Genomic DNA, 18,281 nt, shown 5'->3' on the forward strand with positions numbered 1-18,281 from the left:
GGAATTAATATAAAGGGGATCTTTACTGAGGCTGCTGGATGCTGGCAGACCCTGTGGTTGACTTGAATGCTCTCATTTTCACCGCTTGTACTGTCTAGTGCAGGGGTCGGCAACCTTTCAGAAGTGGTGTGCTGAGTCCTGATTTCTTCACTCTAATTTAAGGTTTCGCATGCCAGTCATACATTTTAACATTTTTAGAAGGTCTCTTTCTATTAATCTGTAATATATAACTAAACTATTGTTGTATGTAAAGTAAATAAGGTTTTTAAAATGTTTAAGAAGCTTCATTTAAAATTAAATTGAAATGCAGAGCCCCCCGGACCGGTGGCCAGGACCCGGGCAGTGTGAATGCCACTGAAAACCAGCTCATGTGCTGCCTTCGGCATTCGTGCCATTAATTTGCCTACCCCTGGTCTAGTGGTTCTACACAGGGTCTCGCTGGGTCCCAGCCTAGCCATCATGATGCCCAGTATAATCAAACTTCACTAGCATAAATAAATCAAAAATCTAGAAGATTTTTCTTGGCTTCATTGAAAAAGGCTAAGGCAGAGAGATTCCAGTAGAAAACAGAGAGTCCCTGCAAGGGGAAAACAACTGCAGAAAGTGCCATGTGCAAGCAGCAGATAGAGTGGCTTCAGCACAGCAACTGTGGGCAAGTGTCCCAAGACCTGCAGGGAAGATCAAGAAAGCAGCTGCACCAAGATAAGCCTTGACGGGTGGAAGGAGGAGGGCGGCGACGCGAGGGGCAAATCCAAGAGCATTGTGGCCTCTGCTGGAGGCTGGTTTGCACTCAAACCTCACAAGGTCCACATCGAACCCTTTCTCCCCTTTTGGAGCAGTGCACTCAGACTTGGTGGTGCAGCCCTTCCTTGCAGTTTTTAGGGGTAGTATGCCTGCAGAGAGGAAGAAGCACATAGCAGGCATCAGGGGAGCTCTTGCTCTTCCTGTCACTAGTCAGTCCCAATAGCACTACCCTCGTGAGGCTGTCGAGGTTGTTCTAGACTCCCTGTCCTTCTCCAATCATCTCCCTGTCCCCCCATTTCCAGCCACCGGCAGGACACTCAATGTCAGCTCCTCTGCTGGGCAGGAAAGGGTCTGTCAGGTCACATTCCCTGAAAGCCTTTAGATGTTTCTTTTAAAATGTATTTAAAGACACAATTGGAGTCAGTTTGATTGACCTGAAATGATGGGGGCGAATTGGGCTTTGGCTTCCTCCTCCTCCCCCCCCCACCCTGCTTTCTGATGAATAAAGGATGGGAAGCTTTTTGATTTTCCCCCTAATATGGGGATTTTTCTACTTGTTTATTTCATTAGAAATCCAGATTTTTTTCTACTCTGGAAGTCTCTATGGCCAGCTGGAGAACTGACAGTATTGTTGTGTCAGAGAAATTATGCATGTAATTATGTATCTGAATACATGAGTGATGTTTATTCAGACTGGGAGTCACCTGGTGGCTCTGTTACACACAGTCTAGCAAGTCCTTTTTCTTAGCGTGCAAGCATGCTTCAGTCTGACAAAATGCTGGGTGGTTGTTAGCTTGTGGGGCAGGTGTTTTTTTGGTGGGCTAGGGGCTGTTGCAAGCAGCAGGAAAGTTTGCTCTCTGTCTTAATCTCTCTATCTAGAGCCAATACTTGGTGCACTGCTTCCTGGGAATCGGGCTTTGGTTTGGGGGCTGAGATTTCTGAAAGAGAGGGTTATTTGCATGTTGCTTGCAATCACCTCTGTTCAAGGACTGATGTATATAGTGTAAATAAACAAGTTACACTCAAAAAATACTCAGACTCCATAGCACTGATTTCTTTTCCAAGGGGAAACCAGCCTGCTACCGATCAGCAGAGAGGGGACACTGGTTACATTTTTTTTAATTCAGGAAAAATGGAATTACCAGACCAGATCAGATTAGGGGTCCATCTAATCCAGTATCCTGCCACCAACAATGAACAGTAACGTATGTTTCGGAGGAAGATTATGGTTATACATACCTGAACAGTCACCTGTCCAGAGGGGAAGTTTCTTCCTAATCTCCATTTAGATAGTAGCTGTCTTGGACTCAGAAGCAGGAGGGCTTATATCTTATCTAACGTAAGTGTAGATGTTCTGATCCGTACTTATTAATTTTCTAAATGTTTGATTCTTTTATGAAGCCTGCTAAGATCTTGGCTTCAGTAATGTTCTGTGGCAATGAATTCCACAGGTTAACTATACACAACATGGAAAGGGAAAGACACATTCCTTTGAACCAGTTTCCTATTTGTTCCCGTTCAGTGTCATTGACATTTCTTTTGCTTTTTTTTAATTTGCTTTCTCTCATTTCTCTTTAAAGCATTTCATAGAATGGGGTTTGCGAAAGTAACCAAAATATAACAGGAAAAAATAAATAAGTTACCAATGGTTATTTTCCCAGCCATATCAAGACACTGGGTCTGGGCTCCAGTACAACGCACAGTGTCTTCACTGCACTGGTAAGAATTCTCAGTGTAGCATGCTGGGCACTGCAGGCCATTGGGCACGGTGTTCATTGGTGGCACTGCGAACAGTCAGAAGGATCACAGTCAGCTTTGGCAATGTTAGCAGGAAGAGTTGGCATTGAGGGTGAGGGAGCTTGGTAGCAAATCATCAAATGGCCCTTTAAATCCTCCCACTGCAGGGGACTAGAATTCTAGCTCAGGAGATACCATGGGCAGTTGAGTCTTGTCTCTACTGACATGGGAGTTTTCTCAAGTGAAGTCTTCTCCCATATAGAATCTGGTTAGTAGGAACTCACAGGCCTATCCATTTTACTTCTCCTCTCCACCCCAGCAGGGAGTTATTCAGTGCAAGGCCTGTTGTGACAACTGGTCTGTAACTTTTACCATGGAATATAGGTCAAGTTATTTTAAATGAAATAGGTGCAAGAGAACCAGACAGAGAGACTAGATTAGTCCGAACCAAAAGTCACATTGATATAATTCAAGGACTATGTTGAAATCATGCTCTGTAAACACAAAAGACTTGGAAGCAGAAGTTAATGAAACAAAATTGGTGTGTCAGCTATTAGGCCTAATTAGTGGACAAAATAACAAGGGGATGGGCTGTTCCATCCATCCCTCCCTTTTGGGGGGGAGCAGAACACTCAAAAGAACAGACAGAGGCTACTGAAGTGAGCTTCACCATCCTGGCTGCCACCCCTGCCCCCATGCCTGTTTCCTGGGCCTTTGTCATCCAGCTCCTGAGAGGTGTCCTGACCACACTGGGCCAAAGAGAGGGATCCAGATGACATCACAACCTTTCCTGGCTCCAACTGAATCCAAAATGCAACCTAGAGTGACAGTTATTTACCCTTAGAGACTAAACAAGGGGTTTTTTCCTCCTAAAGACTCTCGCCAGCTAAACGGAAAGGGCGTGAAAATGAAAGCCTGATTTTGTACTTTCCATTGCAAAGGCTTTCACTGCCTTTCCTTCTTTTCTGTTTCTTTAATCAAAGGATGTTTCGTGGTGTGTTTGCCATGGTGCTAAGCAGGCTGAGGTCTCTGTGTACCAAATCCCAAACCTTGTTTAACATGGTTTAATGTTGGACAGTGACTGGGTTATCTTACCACACTTGGTCATATATTCCGTCTCACTTAATACAACGGGCCCCCTTCAGGGCAAGTGGCTATTCTCAGTGATTGAGGCTTATTCAGTCCAGTGCTCGCTGCATGTTCTCTGGGACTCCGTGTTATTCATTAGAGCACCCCTGCAAAGCAGGTGAAATCTCCTACTGAAATATCACCTCATTCTTAATCTCTCATAACAGCTTAGAGAGCAGCAGGGCCGTCCCTGGCGCGGTCTGGGTGAATTCCCAGCTTGGTGCAAACTTGGGCGAGAGAGCAGGACTTTCACTGTAAGGCTGGGATGGGAAGAGGAAAGGAGAGGAGAGCACACGTTGTAGATACGTACATGGGTCAGATGCTGTTTTACAGGCTTCTCCCACACAGCAGGTGATTCCGCTCCTTTGTGTTCTTCCATTCCCAAAGTTCACACTAATAGGGTCTGTTTGGCAACTGTTGGAGTGCAGGCAGGACTTTTGGGTTATCACAATCCTCTTTGATTCTATAAGAAAGAAAAAGTGGAGTTACGAACAAAACAGGCCCACTGTGATGCTTTGAGGTCCCCCAGAGCAGTAAGGGGTTCTCTCACCGCCTGTCTTGTAACTTTGGGTGCCTTACCGCTACAAGCGTAAAGGTCTTACCCAGCCTAGTTACTCCTGCCAGGGTGACCCCATCAGTCCTTCTGGGCCCGAGACCACAAATCTGGCTTCCTGCCTTCCCGAGTTCTTAACTACTGGACACTCAGACTTTCCTAACTCTGTTTGTTGGCCCCCGGAAGCAGTGAAACCTGCCCCTGGTTATCAGTTCATTTTGGCAAACACACTCCACACAGTTTGCACACCAGAGACCTGCTTGGGGTAAAAATCAGAAAGAAGTTTATGTTATAGACAAATCACAGATTCAAAGGTGAAATAGGAAGAAGAAGTAAACACAGACAAGTGACACAGAAAATAAACATAAATATGCAACTTCGACATTAGCTAAATTCTCTTTACTAATAGAAGTTAACTTTCAACAGTTTCCCAGCAAATCCCCTGCCAGAGAGGGGATCCAGTGTGCTAGACAGACAGCCCCATGCCTGAGACTGTCCCTCGGTTCTGGATACCTTTCACTTCAAATCCTGTTCCTTTCCCTTTTAAGAGGGTTTGCAGGGGGGTTTCCTTTCTCTCAATTCATGGCTATTCAGAGCATTGCAGGTGCGGGGGGATTCCCTTTCAATTTGACATTCAGGGTGTCTCAGTCAACTGTAATAGTCCATAATTTGTCTTTTCATGGGTCATTACTTGGGACTGGTTTTGTGAAAACACTTGGCTTGAAAGGAGCCCCACACTGCTGTGAGGTGTATTTAAAATTATAGCACAGGGCAATGAGCATATTGTGCTGTATACAGAAATACAAAGATTCATACCCACAGTCTATATACATGTCTCACAAGGACCATCAAGTTCAGAACATTACAAGCTTTCATAAAAGATCTTATCTGACATATTTTTATGCACAATAACATGGTATACTACTGGTTGATTCAATTGCTTACTCTTTGGGGTTCAGATTCCCGCACCCCATTCTCCCCTTGGAGTGTCTGGACCGTGACTGTCACAGACAGCACCAAGGGGCATTCCTTCCTGCAGAGACTTCTTTGCTCCCTCTCTTCCCCATCCCCCTCCCCCCAATCATCACACAGCATGGCCTTCCCGGCTTGGGGACAGCAAAATAATCCTGCAGGTTGTGCTGATGGGGGCAAGGCGATTACCATGGCGAAATGGATCAGCCGTCATCACATCTCAGACACTAGGGAGGAATTTCATGCCTCCCCAACCCCATACTGTAATATTTACATGGGGAGCAGCTTGTCGCCACCAAGTTTCACCACAGCTGTACCCCAGCAAGAACACCCCGTTCTTGGGACTGTTTAGTAAACAGTTGTTACCCACTGGTCCATGGTAGGCTGCGTGCCCATCTCTACCCACTCCATGCATGTTACAGCCCTGAGCTACCGAGAGCCTCGTTTCAGCTGTAGAGACTTGTGCTATTAGTTCCGGAGGTCCTCAATTCACTGTTGGGCTCCTCAGTCGAGCAGAGAAATGTATTACATGATCAAATGGCTGTAAGTTGAAGCTAGACAAATTCAGACTGGAAATAAGGCATAAATTGTGAGTAATTTACCCACGGTCATAGTAGAGTCTCCATCACTGACAATTTTAAAATCAAGTTTGGATATTTTGGTAAAAGATCTGCTCCAGGAATTGTTTGGGGGAAAGTTCTCTGGCCTGCATTCTATAGGAGATCCCGACTGGATGGTCGCAGTGTCCCTTCTGCCCTTGAAAATTGTGAATCCCTGGTGTACTGGCCAGGAGGGAGACCAGCTTTACCCCTGTGCCCTGTAATGTCTTAATAAGGATGCTCAGAAGTGGGGGAGCTTATCTATCTACATCCCTAGACTCACTGATGCTGATCTGTCTTTAACACTAGATGCTAGTATAGTGCTGGCTATCTATCAATCAGGGCTGGGTCACAGGCAGACTCTGGACATCAAGTGAGCTGCTCTGTATCAGGACTGGAGGTCAAGATCAATCCAGGGCCAGGCCAGGTCAAAACCAAGTCAGAGTCCATTAAAAACTGAGAGCGTGAGGCGAGAATCAGGGTAGGGCTGGCTAGGGCCTTTCACCAAGGTCAGCAAAGGTCTTAAGCTATGGGCCATAAAACAGGACCAGGGTCAACTAGGTTAAGAGTCAGGAGTCTGGGATCAAGGCAAGTCACTGCGAAGTTTGGCGAAGTGGAGTCTAAGACAGAAGCACACTAGTGATCTGCATTGCTCAGATAACTTTCAGAAACGGCTTCGTGGTTTATTGGGGAGTGCCAGGGAATCATGGAGGGCTGCTGCTTGTGCCTCTTCAGACAGGACTGCCTGTAGGGCTTCATGTCTCAGGACCTCAGGATGGCACCCCAGATAGCAGCGAGGAAGCAGTGTCTCCCTGAGCCCCTGGTTCCAGACCGGTGGGTTCTTCTGCAGTCTATCTGTCCATGTTTCTATACCAGGCTCCTGAGTCTAGCACCCTCCCACAGTAACAGGCTATGGGAGCCCTCTGGTATCTAACACTGCCCGCGTTTAAGGTGAATCTCACTCACCCAACTGGGCTGTGTCCAGAATCTCGACGCAGGTGCCTTGAGGGGATGACAGGGTGACTTAGGGATGGGGGATGTTGATAAGTGGGAAGGGATGCACTTCAGGCAAAGCTACAGTGCTGGGGTCTTAAATCTGGATGCTCAAACAGGTGCCCTGGAGAATCAAATTGGTGTTTATGTCCCTCCCCTTCAAGTTTGAAAACTGGGCCCTCACATTGTTTGTTCCCAGGTAGGAAACACTGCTTGGCTTAATAATAATACTTAGTGTTTTTCATCCAGAGAGATCAACCTGCTTCACAAGTATCATGTCCCACCCTTTGACTGATGGGAAACTGAGGCATAGAGAGGGAACATAACTCTCCCGGGGTAACCCAGCCAGTCAGTGCCAGAGACAGGAATAGAACCCGGGAGTCCTGTCTCCCAGCTTTGTTCACTGTACTACTCTGGTTTACGCTCTCTCTTACCTACCATGTACAGCTTCGTGCTTTATGATGCCACAGGTATCATTGCCAATATCGCAGGTTTTCATGGGGCTGGAACAGCTCTCCCCTATTTCATGGCAAACCTCACACTGAAGAGAGCTCCCTAGGGAAGGAAAGGGAACACAGTTTGTCTTAGCGGGTGCTATGAATGTTTCTCACTTCTCCTTTCAAGCTTCCTCTTCTTCACCAGCAGACATCCTCTCATTTTCCTCTTGTATCTGCTGACTTGTGTGACTAAACCGCAACGATCTGGGGAACAGCCACCAATACTGCTGGGGCTTGTATGTCCTGAGGGATCAGGATCACCTTACAGCTGCTATGGAGCCCTGGGGGATAGGACTCCCCGATTCTTCTAGTCCAGGGATGGCACTAATGCATGATGCAGCTCTCCAATTCCCCACTCTGCCTCATGCTCTCTCTGCTTGAATCTCCCTGGAGAGATTACCCTGCAGCTAGAACCTCTTTACTAATGTCTAGCTGCCATTTTCTCTCATTTAGGTCCTGACCCCTACATCTTCTCATCAGGCCCTGACACCTCAAGGTGCATTTGAAAGCAAAATGAGCATCGGGCATGAAGGATGAACCCAGCTAACCCCAAACCTCATTCATCCCAATGCAAGGCAGAGGGGACAAAGCCACAGGGGTCAGGGATATTTCGAACCTGGATGGGAAGACACCCAACTGCAGAACAGCAGTTTCAGGGCCGGTTCTACACTTTGGACTGCAACAGGGTCAAGGTCAACAGTCCCAAAATCAGGGGACTCACCTGCATCTATGAAAGCCAAGAGGATGCAGAGGGTGAAGGAAACCTTCATGATGACAGGGAGAGCACAGGCTGCGATGGGAATACAGCTGAATTTTCAGCTCTGACACTGCAAATGCTCCAAAATGGGCTTTTATAGACTGGACTGAACAGCGATGTTAGCGGAAGATCACAAATGAAATTCGGGGAATAAGGGAAGTTAAGCTAAGTGCCTTCACACACCCTGCTGAAGACTCCCAGGGACTGTGGGGTGGGTAACTGTTATGGACCTACTGGAAGAGGCTCCATAGTTAAGGGTACAATGTTTCTTACTTTGTTTAATTTAAAGCAGGGATTCATCCTCTTCATTTCACGTGAAGAATATTGTGTATCATCCCCAAACTTACAGCACACATCCTATGAGAAAAGACTCAATTTTCAGAAGACTTTCAAATACATCTCTTGATTGGATTATGAGACAGCTTGAATTAAAATTGGGTCAGTTAAAAAAATGTTCACTCTGAATCTCATCATGCTTTTTCAGATGCCCCTAGCTAAGAAACACCATGTAATTAATCCTTCCTACCTTCCCTATAGTTATCTCTGGGAACTGCACGCTTGCAGACAGGGCAGACACCTCTATCCAAGTGGAGAAATCACAGGGGTTGCTGGAGTCGACTGAGGGATCCACTTCACTCCATTGTCCTGTCTGACATTTATCAGATGCTAAATCCCGTAGTGGATAATTTTGTAACAGCCATCAAGTAGAGGGTGTCTCTTCCTAAGCTGTGGAACAATTGCTTTTCTTTTGTAGCAGGATCATTGCTATTTAATGCTTTGTTACGGTCCCGGCTGTGTAATGGTCCTGTAACGCAAACACCCTTGTCAGTATAACTGTACACCAGCACCACTCCTACCTGCTGTTACTTGCCTGCCCAAAGAAGGATAGAATGACGCCGCTTATGCTTTGCTACGGGAGATGTGTCATCAGCTTGCTGCAGTGCCAAGTTTGCTGAGCAACACTGGCCTTCTCTTCAATTACACCAGGACTGACAGTCCTCTCCCTTTCTACCAGCATGTCAAAGCAAATGCAATTACCCCAGTCTCAAGGAAGGACTTAGACATTTGCAGTGAGTAAACACAAGGTTCGCTGGGGCTAAGAGGCACGTGATTGCCATTTAAATACCTCTCTTTCTCTTCATAGGAATTGCTAGCCTGGATCAAAACTGTGGTCCACCTTGTCTGGCTTCTGGCTTCCAGCAGTGGCCAGCACCAGCCACTTCAAGGGGAGGTTCAAGGAACCCAGCAATAGGCACCTATGGGATAATCTCTAGATGGAAAAGTTTCCTCCTAACTTCAAGGAATCTGCTCACACCCAACACCAGCCAAAATTGATCACTTTGGCAATGCAGCTCTGTCTGCTGAATACCTAGGCAGAGTAGGCATGTTTACACAAGCACAGTCCAGTCCTGAAGTCCCCCCCAGCTCATCACTAGATGTCGGGGAGAACTCAGTCAGACCCTGCTTACCTGCCCTATGCCTTGGCCCCTGGTCCAAGTGGCGCACCTGAAGGGATGAGACAGGAGGTTCAGACTGCGGGCCCATTCAAAGGGCACCCTGTCACTGGTGATGTCGCCAGGGTGAGACATCAGATCATTGTCTGTCTCACTTGTCATTCGAGATCTCACAGCACTGTTCTGCAAGAACAGAGCAGTTAGACACAGTGTCTTGGCCAAACCCCAACCCTTAACTTAGCCTTGGACATTAGCCATGTTCTTCCTCACCTCCTATCCCCAATGGCTGTGTGTGCTGTTAAATAAACTCGAGCCATCTGCCCCAGAGCTGCTGCATTTCATTGGTGGGAGAGGTCTTTTCTGTAATGTACAATAATTTGGAACTGGGTTTCTATGGTTTGGAAAATGCCTGGAGATGAGTGAATGAAAGAAGCCAGGGGGCATACGAGTCAGTCTTTGTTATCATTCCATCTTGGACCTCTCTGCAATGAGGATCAAAAGGGGCCAGTTTTGATGGCAGTTTTCTGTGTTATTCTTAAATGTCTTAATGGTCTTGTTGTATTAACTTTGATGCACTATATGGACCCAAAGAGTCAAAGATGTTAACATGACCCTGTTACCGTCCAACATTAAACTGTTAAACAAGGTTTGGGGTTTGCTACCCAGCGATCTCAGCTGCTTAGCACCATGGCCAACACAGCAGGAAACATCCTTTTAACCTTTTATTAAAGATACAGAAAAGAAGGAAAACCAGCTAAAGCATTTGACAAGTAAGAGACTAAGTAAATCTTTCATTTTAACAACTTTCCTTGTTCTCCTTCCTTTTAGCTGAAGAGATTCTTTAGAAGGAAAACCCCCTTGTTTGACAGTGTTAGATGGGAGTGACTGTCTTTTGCTGAGGCAATGAGAAACAATAAGTTGAGCTACGCTGGAGCTCTTATTATTAGAATCATTGAATCACAGAACTGGAAGGGACCTTGAGAGGTCGTCTAGTCCAGTCCCCTGCACTCAAGGCAGGACTAAGTATTATCAGACCATCCCTGACAGGTGTTTGTCAACCTGCTCTTAAAAATCCCCAATGATGGAGGTTCCACAACGTCCTTATTGCTGTTGTTAAAGTCTGGGCCTGTTTCCTAGAGGCAGAACGAGACAAACACACACAAGAGAGGAGAGAAAAGAGCAAGATAGAAAAGGCAGCTAGTGTCTCTGGTGCTGACTCTCACTTGCAACCTCACCACTGGAAAACCACAAGCCCAGCACACGGTCTGATCAGCCACTGCAAGACCTATCAAACTTGTACCAGCATTGGGCTTCTTAAGGCATTGTTTTTAGCTGCTTCTTTCTGGGCACAGCAGTGTTGTAAAATATACAGTTGTGGCTGGCTGAGCCAGACCTTATTAGATAGAGGGCAAAAGGAGAAGGATAGGAAAGAGAAGTAATCGGGTGGGGAAGGAAAAGAACATATAGGTGTGGGCGGGGGGTGATCAGGATTTAGCCGGAACCAGTGGAGGTGGGGATGTCATCTGTGTCCCTCTTTCTGGCCCTGTCTGGTCAGAACATCTCTCAGGATCATGATAATGAAGGCACAGTGGTGTCATGCTGGATCCCAGGAGACAGTGGGGGGTGGTATCCATGCTGGTGAAGTTTGCTCTTTCCACTTTGTTTAGTCAGCAAGAAGTCACATGCATCTTTCTGTGTTCCCCCCCAATGCCAGCCCCACTAGAATGAGAGCTTCACTTGTTTTTCCACCATCAATGCACCTCTCATCCCGGTGTTCCTGCACTGGAGGACTGGGGAGAGCTCGGCACACAAATCCAGGAGCGTTCTGCAGTCACTGCTTATTGTCCCAAACCTGCATTACAATGTGCTCCCACCAGTAGTCAGTGCTTGTTTCTTGGCCCCAGAAGTGGTGCTCTGCCATCTGCAGCTTCTCCGTGAACACCATCAACAACCTTGAATTGATTTTCGCTATGTCCCTTAGCCAATTGTCCTCGAAGACATCATCATGTCCCCTGTTGTTGCAATACCTCCTGTGGGGCTGCAAATACAGGAGGATCATGTCTCCTGTATTTGCAATGTTCAGGAGAACAGTGCAGAGTTCTGCAGGCTCCATGCTTGTCAGAGGTGCACACTGAAAAATGCCTCATAAGTTTGTGGAATTTAAAAAAAAAGGTATGAAAATTACAGGATATGGATGGCATTAAGGGATAGAAGGAGTTCCGTGCTGGGTGTTTAACCCCTAGCTCCCAGAGATCCCTGCACAACTCTTTTCTACTTCACAACACGTTGCAGAAAGTTTCCAAAAGGCATTGTGCCAGATGGCGGTGCATGGAGCTCTGGGTTACCTACTCATGGTGCACCACATTGTGCACTGACACAAGCACTCATGAAGTGTCCAAAGAAGTTCTTGTTCCATCTCTAACTTCTGTGGTGTCCAACCACCCTGGGTAAGTAGTACCTCAGCTGGGTCTTTCTGCTCACGACAGGACAAAGCCCCAAAGTACCTTCCAGCATCAGCATTCAAACTATCATATTAACCTTTGGATTGAGCACCCAATGAGGATGAATGAGGGCAGACTTACACCTCTCTTATACCTATTGTTTGTCTGTCTCTCTTGCAGACTCGGGTCTTGTTTACATTTAAAACGCTGCAGCACTTCAGCGAAGATGCTAACTACACCAATCGGAGAGGTTCTCTGGTACCCCACCTCTCGAAGAGGCAGTAGTGTAGCCTGATCTATGGATTGTGTATTATATTAATAACAGAAACAACATCAGAGGCAAAAGAGGATGTCCCTCCATGCTCTGGTGAGTTACAGTAGCTACGTTAACAAGAGAATTCTCCCATTCATCCAGTGCTGTCTACACCAGGGCTTAGGTCAAGTTAACTGCATCATTCAGGGGTGTGGATTTTTCACACCCCCGAGTGATATAGTTATACCAACCTGATTTCTCAGTGTAGATCAGGCCTCAGTAAGATGACACAGCATCAGGTCACATTCATGTTTTAGTTTGTAGCGATAAGATCCAAAAGCTTAATTTCTTATTGAAATTAGAGCTGGAGAAACTGATGGAGTAATCCGAGAAGTACCAAAAATGGCATTCTAACCCACCATGCTCACTTTGAACCTTGCTCGCAAGCCTCTGACAATAAAGGTTTATAATAGAAGCAAGGACACACACTTAATTATTATTAATCTGCATGGAGTGATGCCAGGGGTAATCAATTATTTTTTATCAGGGTCCAAATTTCTCGGTCCAGGTCCAGACTCCAAAGAAACATTTTTCACTTATAATAATAAGTAAATACAGTCCATTCAAAAGTGTCTGGCCATCTAGATTTGGCTCGTGGTCTGTCTATTGAGTAGTCCTGCACTATAGTATGTGAAACCTCTATAATTTTTCCTCCATTCTTTTTTTCAGACAGACTTATTCCTTCCTACTTACTATTATCAATCTTTAACTATTAACACCAAGAGATATTCCCAAGAGAGGAAAAATTGAAGTGTATTTGTTATTGATACAATCTTAGCACAGAAAGTGCACGAAGAAGGATCATCTTTGTGCATGTCTGGTAATGTCAGGGAAAGCTTTTACTCATCTCATTTTATCGCGTGTGTGTGTGTGTGCGTGTGTGTGTCTTTGGCTTTGCTGTACTTCACACCTGGCACTATTAGAAAAGCAATTAGGTTAATAGCTTCCTGGCTCCAACTGTCTGACAAACCCTGAATTGCAATGCAAATTAACTCCAGTTTATTGCTCACCTTTAACACTTCAAAGACAATTGGGTAACAGAAAGGTCTCCAGAAACCCCATATGAATGGTGTCTGAAAAAATGGTATAGTTTTGATTTGATTTCACTTACATTAACAAATGTATGTGTCCATATTCTTGATGATGGATTTAATTCATATGTACAAATAGCTTTTCTTCTTCTTCTAACAACAAACAAACCAAGTGACTCACGGCTTGTCTACACTTGAAACGCTACAGCAGCATAGCTGCACTGTGGTACTGCTTCAGTGTAGAAACTACCAATGCCAACGGGCAGGATTCTCCTTTTGGCATGGGTACTCCACCTCCTTGAGAGGCAATACCTAGGTCAATGGGAGAATTCTTCCATTGACCTAACACTGTCTACATGGGGACTTAGGCTTGTCTATGCTACAGGGTTAGGTTGATGTAAGTTGCCATGCGTGGACCTAGCTGCGGATGCATCGTCACTTAAATTTGGCTCCCACCAACATAACTGCCTCTCTACACTAATTTATTAACACTGCCTCCCCAAGTGGCATAGGGTCACCGTCAATATAATTAGGTCGACGCAGTGTCAATTGCTTATGTCGACTGTTACTGGCTTTCAGGAGCCATCTCACAATGCCCTACACTGACAGTACGATTGATACAAGTGCTCCTGGTGAGGACGCACACTGCCGACACAAGGAGCCAAGTGCATGCACACACACAAAAGCGATTTCATAACTGCCGTGGCTGTATGCCCACATATGTTAGGCCAATATAATTTTGTAGTGTAAACATGGCCTTAAGTTGGCTTAACTACATTGCTCAGGGGTGTGGATTTTTCACACCACCCAGCGATGTACCTGGGTTGACTTAACTTTATAGTGAAGCTTTGGCCTCAGAAGGAGGGCTAGGTACAGAAGCTAGGGCTCCCAATGCCCAGTGCCCTAAGCTAACTACCACACCAGAGATATTCACTAAGCTTTGACCAGGGCCACATACTGGCATTGGGGGCACCACGAAAGGCCACACCTGGTGGCATCATGGTATGTGGGTTTGTCACCCTATTCTGCCCCTCCCTTCCCTCCTCTCCACTGCTTTGCTGCTGCAGAAGTGGGAGGAGGGAAGCCCTTAGAGAGGTTCAGGCATCTCCTCTCCTGGAAAATTGTTTTGATTATACCTTTTCATTTGGTGCTGGGAAAAACACACACACACAGACACAGACACACACACACACTCTGTGTCTGCTGTGCCCCTCAGTACATTCAGCCTCTCAAAGTCCTGCCATATTCCCTGGCCCGCTTCTCCTGTATGTAGCCTCAGTTGTTCTCTCCTGGACCTACCTATTCTTTTCCTCTTTTCTGTCACCTTCCACCTAGTGTTGGCGTGGTCTGAAAATGGTCTTCAGGGGTGTGCTGTATTGGCATGACTGCACTAGCAGAGTGGGTTGGCTGGTTCCTTCCTGTAGGCCAGGGGAATCTGGTACCACCAGCCTCTGAAGTGCTATGTTCAGCCCACCTGCCAAACAAGGGGAAGGAGGAAGGTGTTACTGAATGCGCCCCTGTATTCACTCCCTTGTGGTGAAGTGTTCACCCCACACTTGCTCGGAAAGGGTTAATGAAAACGAGCAAGGGGGCTAATTAAGCCAACAGGCCACAGCTGAGATGGATCAGCTGGCTAAGAAATTCCCTGACTGAGTGAGGGAGCCCAGCTGAGGGGGAAAGATCTGGGTTGGGCCTATACTTGCAGGAAATTGGCAGCAGAAGAGGCTGCTGGGAGAGCCTGCAGTCACTCCCTGTGAGAAAGGAGGTGCATTTGGGCCGGCAAATCCAGAGAAGGGGAAGCCAGGAAGGTAGGACAGGGCCCAGGGAAAGGCAGTAAGGTCTAGAAAGGAAAAGGCCTTGACTGCTGGCTAGAGGGTCCCTGAGACGGAACCTGGAGTAGAGGGCAGGCCTGGGTTCCCCTGCCAGTCACTGAGGGAGTGGCACTATGAGGCAGTGAACAGGAAGACTGCCTAGGACTGCTGAAGGAAGACTTTGGTACCCCGGAAGGAGAACACACCTGTCAGAGGCTGGAGCAGCTCGTGGAGCGAAAGAGGGGCTGCAGACCCAGACAGTGAGGCAGAGAAAGGTGTGCAAACGTGGGAAGGGGCATGGACCTCATGAGCTATTCCCCAGAGTGACCAGGAGGAGGTGCCATCCTAGCGATGAGTGGCGTGCTCTGCTATGCAAGGCATGCCTCGTGAGAGATCATTGGAAAACTCATAACTTGCTGATCAGTAATATCATGGCAAAATGCACACAGCAACATTATCTGTAAAGTTAGGAACATAAGGTGAAATCATGACTGATGTGTGTTTCCCAGACAAGTCTGGAAAATGGGTAAACCAGTTTCTCAAAGACAAAGGGCAAGCTGACACTCCAGCTAGGTGTCAACAAATCTGATGAGTCATCACCAGTCAATTGGCAATTCTTTGGCAAGAAAGTGGGGCTGGGAGAGAGAGATCTGCATTTTAGCAAAGAAACAGCATAAGGTCTCCTTCCTCCACCAGACACCCTGTCTCAGAGCTCAGCTGGAAATGCTTTTCAAAGAGGGACTGAAACTATAAAAATGAGGAGCAAACACCTCAAGAGACCCCTCCTCTCCCTGTGTGTCCATCTCACTCTTTGCACCTGAGAAGACAAAAGAAGCAGCAGTTTGACTCTAGGGAGGGGTCCTGACTTGAAACTTTGGTCATTAATGTGGTTAGAAGCATGTGGTGAGAAACTTTGCTTTGAATCTAATATAGTTTGTTAAGCGAGGCACTAGAAAGCATTTTACCTTTATTTTCTTGTAACCATTTCTGACTTTCGTGCTCACTTAAAATCTTTCTTTCTAATTAGTACCCTTGTTTTTATTGTTGTATCTAATCCAGTGTGTTTAATTTAAAGTGCCTGGGTAACTCCATTTAAGGTGGTAAGATGGGGTATATTGTTCCTTTAAAGGAATAACATACTTAATATATTTGGATTGTCCAGGAGAGGGCTGGGCAGTCCAAGACATACATTTTGGAGGGAAAATCTGGGATGTGGGAGGAAGGATTGAGGTCACTCAGCAGTCTAACTAAGGCTGATGAGAGCCAGAGTGTAACCCACATGTGGCTGGCAGGCTGCAGTTACATACAGACACTCAGGGTGTGGCTTGCATGCTGGAAGGCTGCTTGTGAGTGACACGGGTGGGAGCTACTTCAGCAAGGCATTGTAAGGCACCTAGGGCTGCAGGACAGGGGTGACAGCCCCCCAGTGCTCTGGATTGCACCCCCCATATGTCACAGGAAGTAAATGCCCAATGGATGCAGACAGATGCTAGCAATAGAAGTCTGCTCTACACTAGAACTTAGTGTACGGGGAGATGTCAGCAAACCAGTAACGTGCCTGAACCCACTATTGCTTATTGCTAAAAGCAGCCAAGTCAGCAGGCCGTAAAGTGGCCAAGCAGCAGCCTCAGCTTGACCAAAGCAGGAGGGGAGGGGGGCTTGGGTGCCACAGAAAGGGCAGCTTGATCCCGCATCCTTCCTGATAAGAATTGTGTTGAAGTTGCTGATACATGCATTTTAGAAGAGCAGGATGTGCCTCAGGAATGTCTGTTACACTCTCAAGGCTGCAAACTCTGGGGAAAACCCACACCTGGTTAATCAATAATCAGAAGAAAACCTCTTGCTTGACCATTGAAACTGCTTGCTTAACAAGTTTTCTTTAAGGGTGTGACGGTGCTGCCCGTGGGAGCCAGCTGAGGTCACTCAATCAGGGTGAACTGCAAACAAAACGGGGCAGACAAACCCCAAACGCTGGTGGTTATTCCAATACTTAGATTTACCAAGCCAGCACAAAACAGCTTCTATAGTACCTCACTGGTTACTTAGAAGACCAAACCACGCAGTTTCCTTAAAGTGCCTAGCCTCAGGCCTCCATCCAGACACACCTATTAGATATGATGATGATTCCTAAAAATCTTACTTCATCATATAAAAGAAAAGGTTCTTCCAATCCCAAAGGATCAGCCACATAACCAGGTTCAATTATCACTTAGATCTTACCCAAAATACACGCTATAGCCAATTGTTATTAACTAAGCTAACATTTATTAGAAAAGAAAAGAGAGTGAGTGTTAGTTAAAAGATTAATACACATACAGACTTGAATTCAATTCTTGAGGTTCAGATACATAGTAGAGGTGAGTTTGTAGTTGCCAAAAGTCCTTTTAGAAATAGTCCAGAGGTTATAATCCAATGTCCATACTCAGGGTGGCTCCAGTCAATGACTGGGGATCTCAATCCTTGTGGTTTAAGGTTTCCCCCTCTTGAAACCCAAAGCAGATCTGAGATGAAGAAGGATCGTGTCCCAGGCTTCCTATACATTTCCAGCAGCCTTTTGGCCTGAGAAAAGAATAGGCTTAACTCCTTCTCCCAAACATCCTGGCAATTAGCACAGAGTAATTTATCCATTAAACAGTTTAGATACAGGTTACCACAACCTTCAAAGAGACACATAGACAATGATACTATTTCACTTAAGTATCATCTTAAATGCTAATATTCCTTTTTTGATCTTTGAATTTAAACTGTAGCAATAGACTTGTTTGCTTACATCACAAGACCTGAGCAAACATCTACCCTTCTAACCTCTAACAATGCAGACTTGCATTTCAAAGCTCTATTCATTTACATATTTTCCTAACCAGTTCTTAAGGTGTCCCCATGGGTCAGATTAGTCGGTAAGGTGAGTTAATTATTATACTCATAACATCACAAAGGGACATGTCATATGATAAATAAGGGGGGAAAGTTTGAGGTAGGAGGGACTCTTCGGGACTGGACTCTCCTTCTGGATGCATCTTATGGTCCCTACTGGCAGACAGGCTGCCGCTGTGCCACTGGAGAGCCACACTCAGCTTCAGTAATTATCGAGGGTTGGGGGTGTTTTACTTACCTGTTGCAGACATGTGTAAGTGCTTGAGGCTAAGTAAAGTGTAGCTTTAAGTGAAAGCACTCTTGTGTTGTCCTGTTCGTGCCAGCCATCTATCAGTCAGCTGGCCATGTCTCCCCTGATTTATTTCCTGATACCACCT

At 46.1% G+C, this 18,281-nt stretch overlaps 1 protein-coding gene across 1 annotated transcript; it reads right to left on the minus strand.

The window, feature by feature from the left end:
* Window positions 1-375: 375 nt before the first annotated feature.
* LOC115653665 (phospholipase A2 inhibitor and Ly6/PLAUR domain-containing protein-like) lies at window positions 376-8,940 on the minus strand. The gene is made up of 6 exons (XM_030567195.1): window positions 8,507-8,940; window positions 7,945-8,337; window positions 7,165-7,281; window positions 3,920-4,072; window positions 2,388-2,528; window positions 376-893 (listed from the first exon to the last, which is right to left on the minus strand). The coding sequence occupies exons 2-6, from the start codon at window positions 7,991-7,993 to the stop codon at window positions 541-543; spliced, it is 813 nt and encodes a 270-aa protein (XP_030423055.1). The 5' UTR covers window positions 7,994-8,337; window positions 8,507-8,940; the 3' UTR covers window positions 376-540.
* Between the last annotated feature and the right edge of the window lie 9,341 nt (window positions 8,941-18,281).

This window comes from Gopherus evgoodei, chromosome 6 (genome assembly GCF_007399415.2).
Source record: "Gopherus evgoodei ecotype Sinaloan lineage chromosome 6, rGopEvg1_v1.p, whole genome shotgun sequence".
Classification (NCBI taxonomy): Eukaryota; Metazoa; Chordata; order Testudines; family Testudinidae; genus Gopherus; species Gopherus evgoodei.

Bases quoted from the DNA above. Each gene is read 5' to 3' on its own strand.
- LOC115653665 (XM_030567195.1), bottom strand. From the start codon at position 7,993: ATGAAGGTTTCCTTCACCCTCTGCATCCTCTTGGCTTTCATAGATGCA. The intron at 4,073-7,164 runs GTAGGTAAGAGA...TCTTTCTTATAG, and splicing joins AAAGCACGAAGCTGTACATG to AATCAAAGAGGATTGTGATA. The intron at 894-2,387 runs GTAACTTATTTA...TCCTCTCTGCAG, and splicing joins GGCTGGGAAAATAACCATTG to GCATACTACCCCTAAAAACT.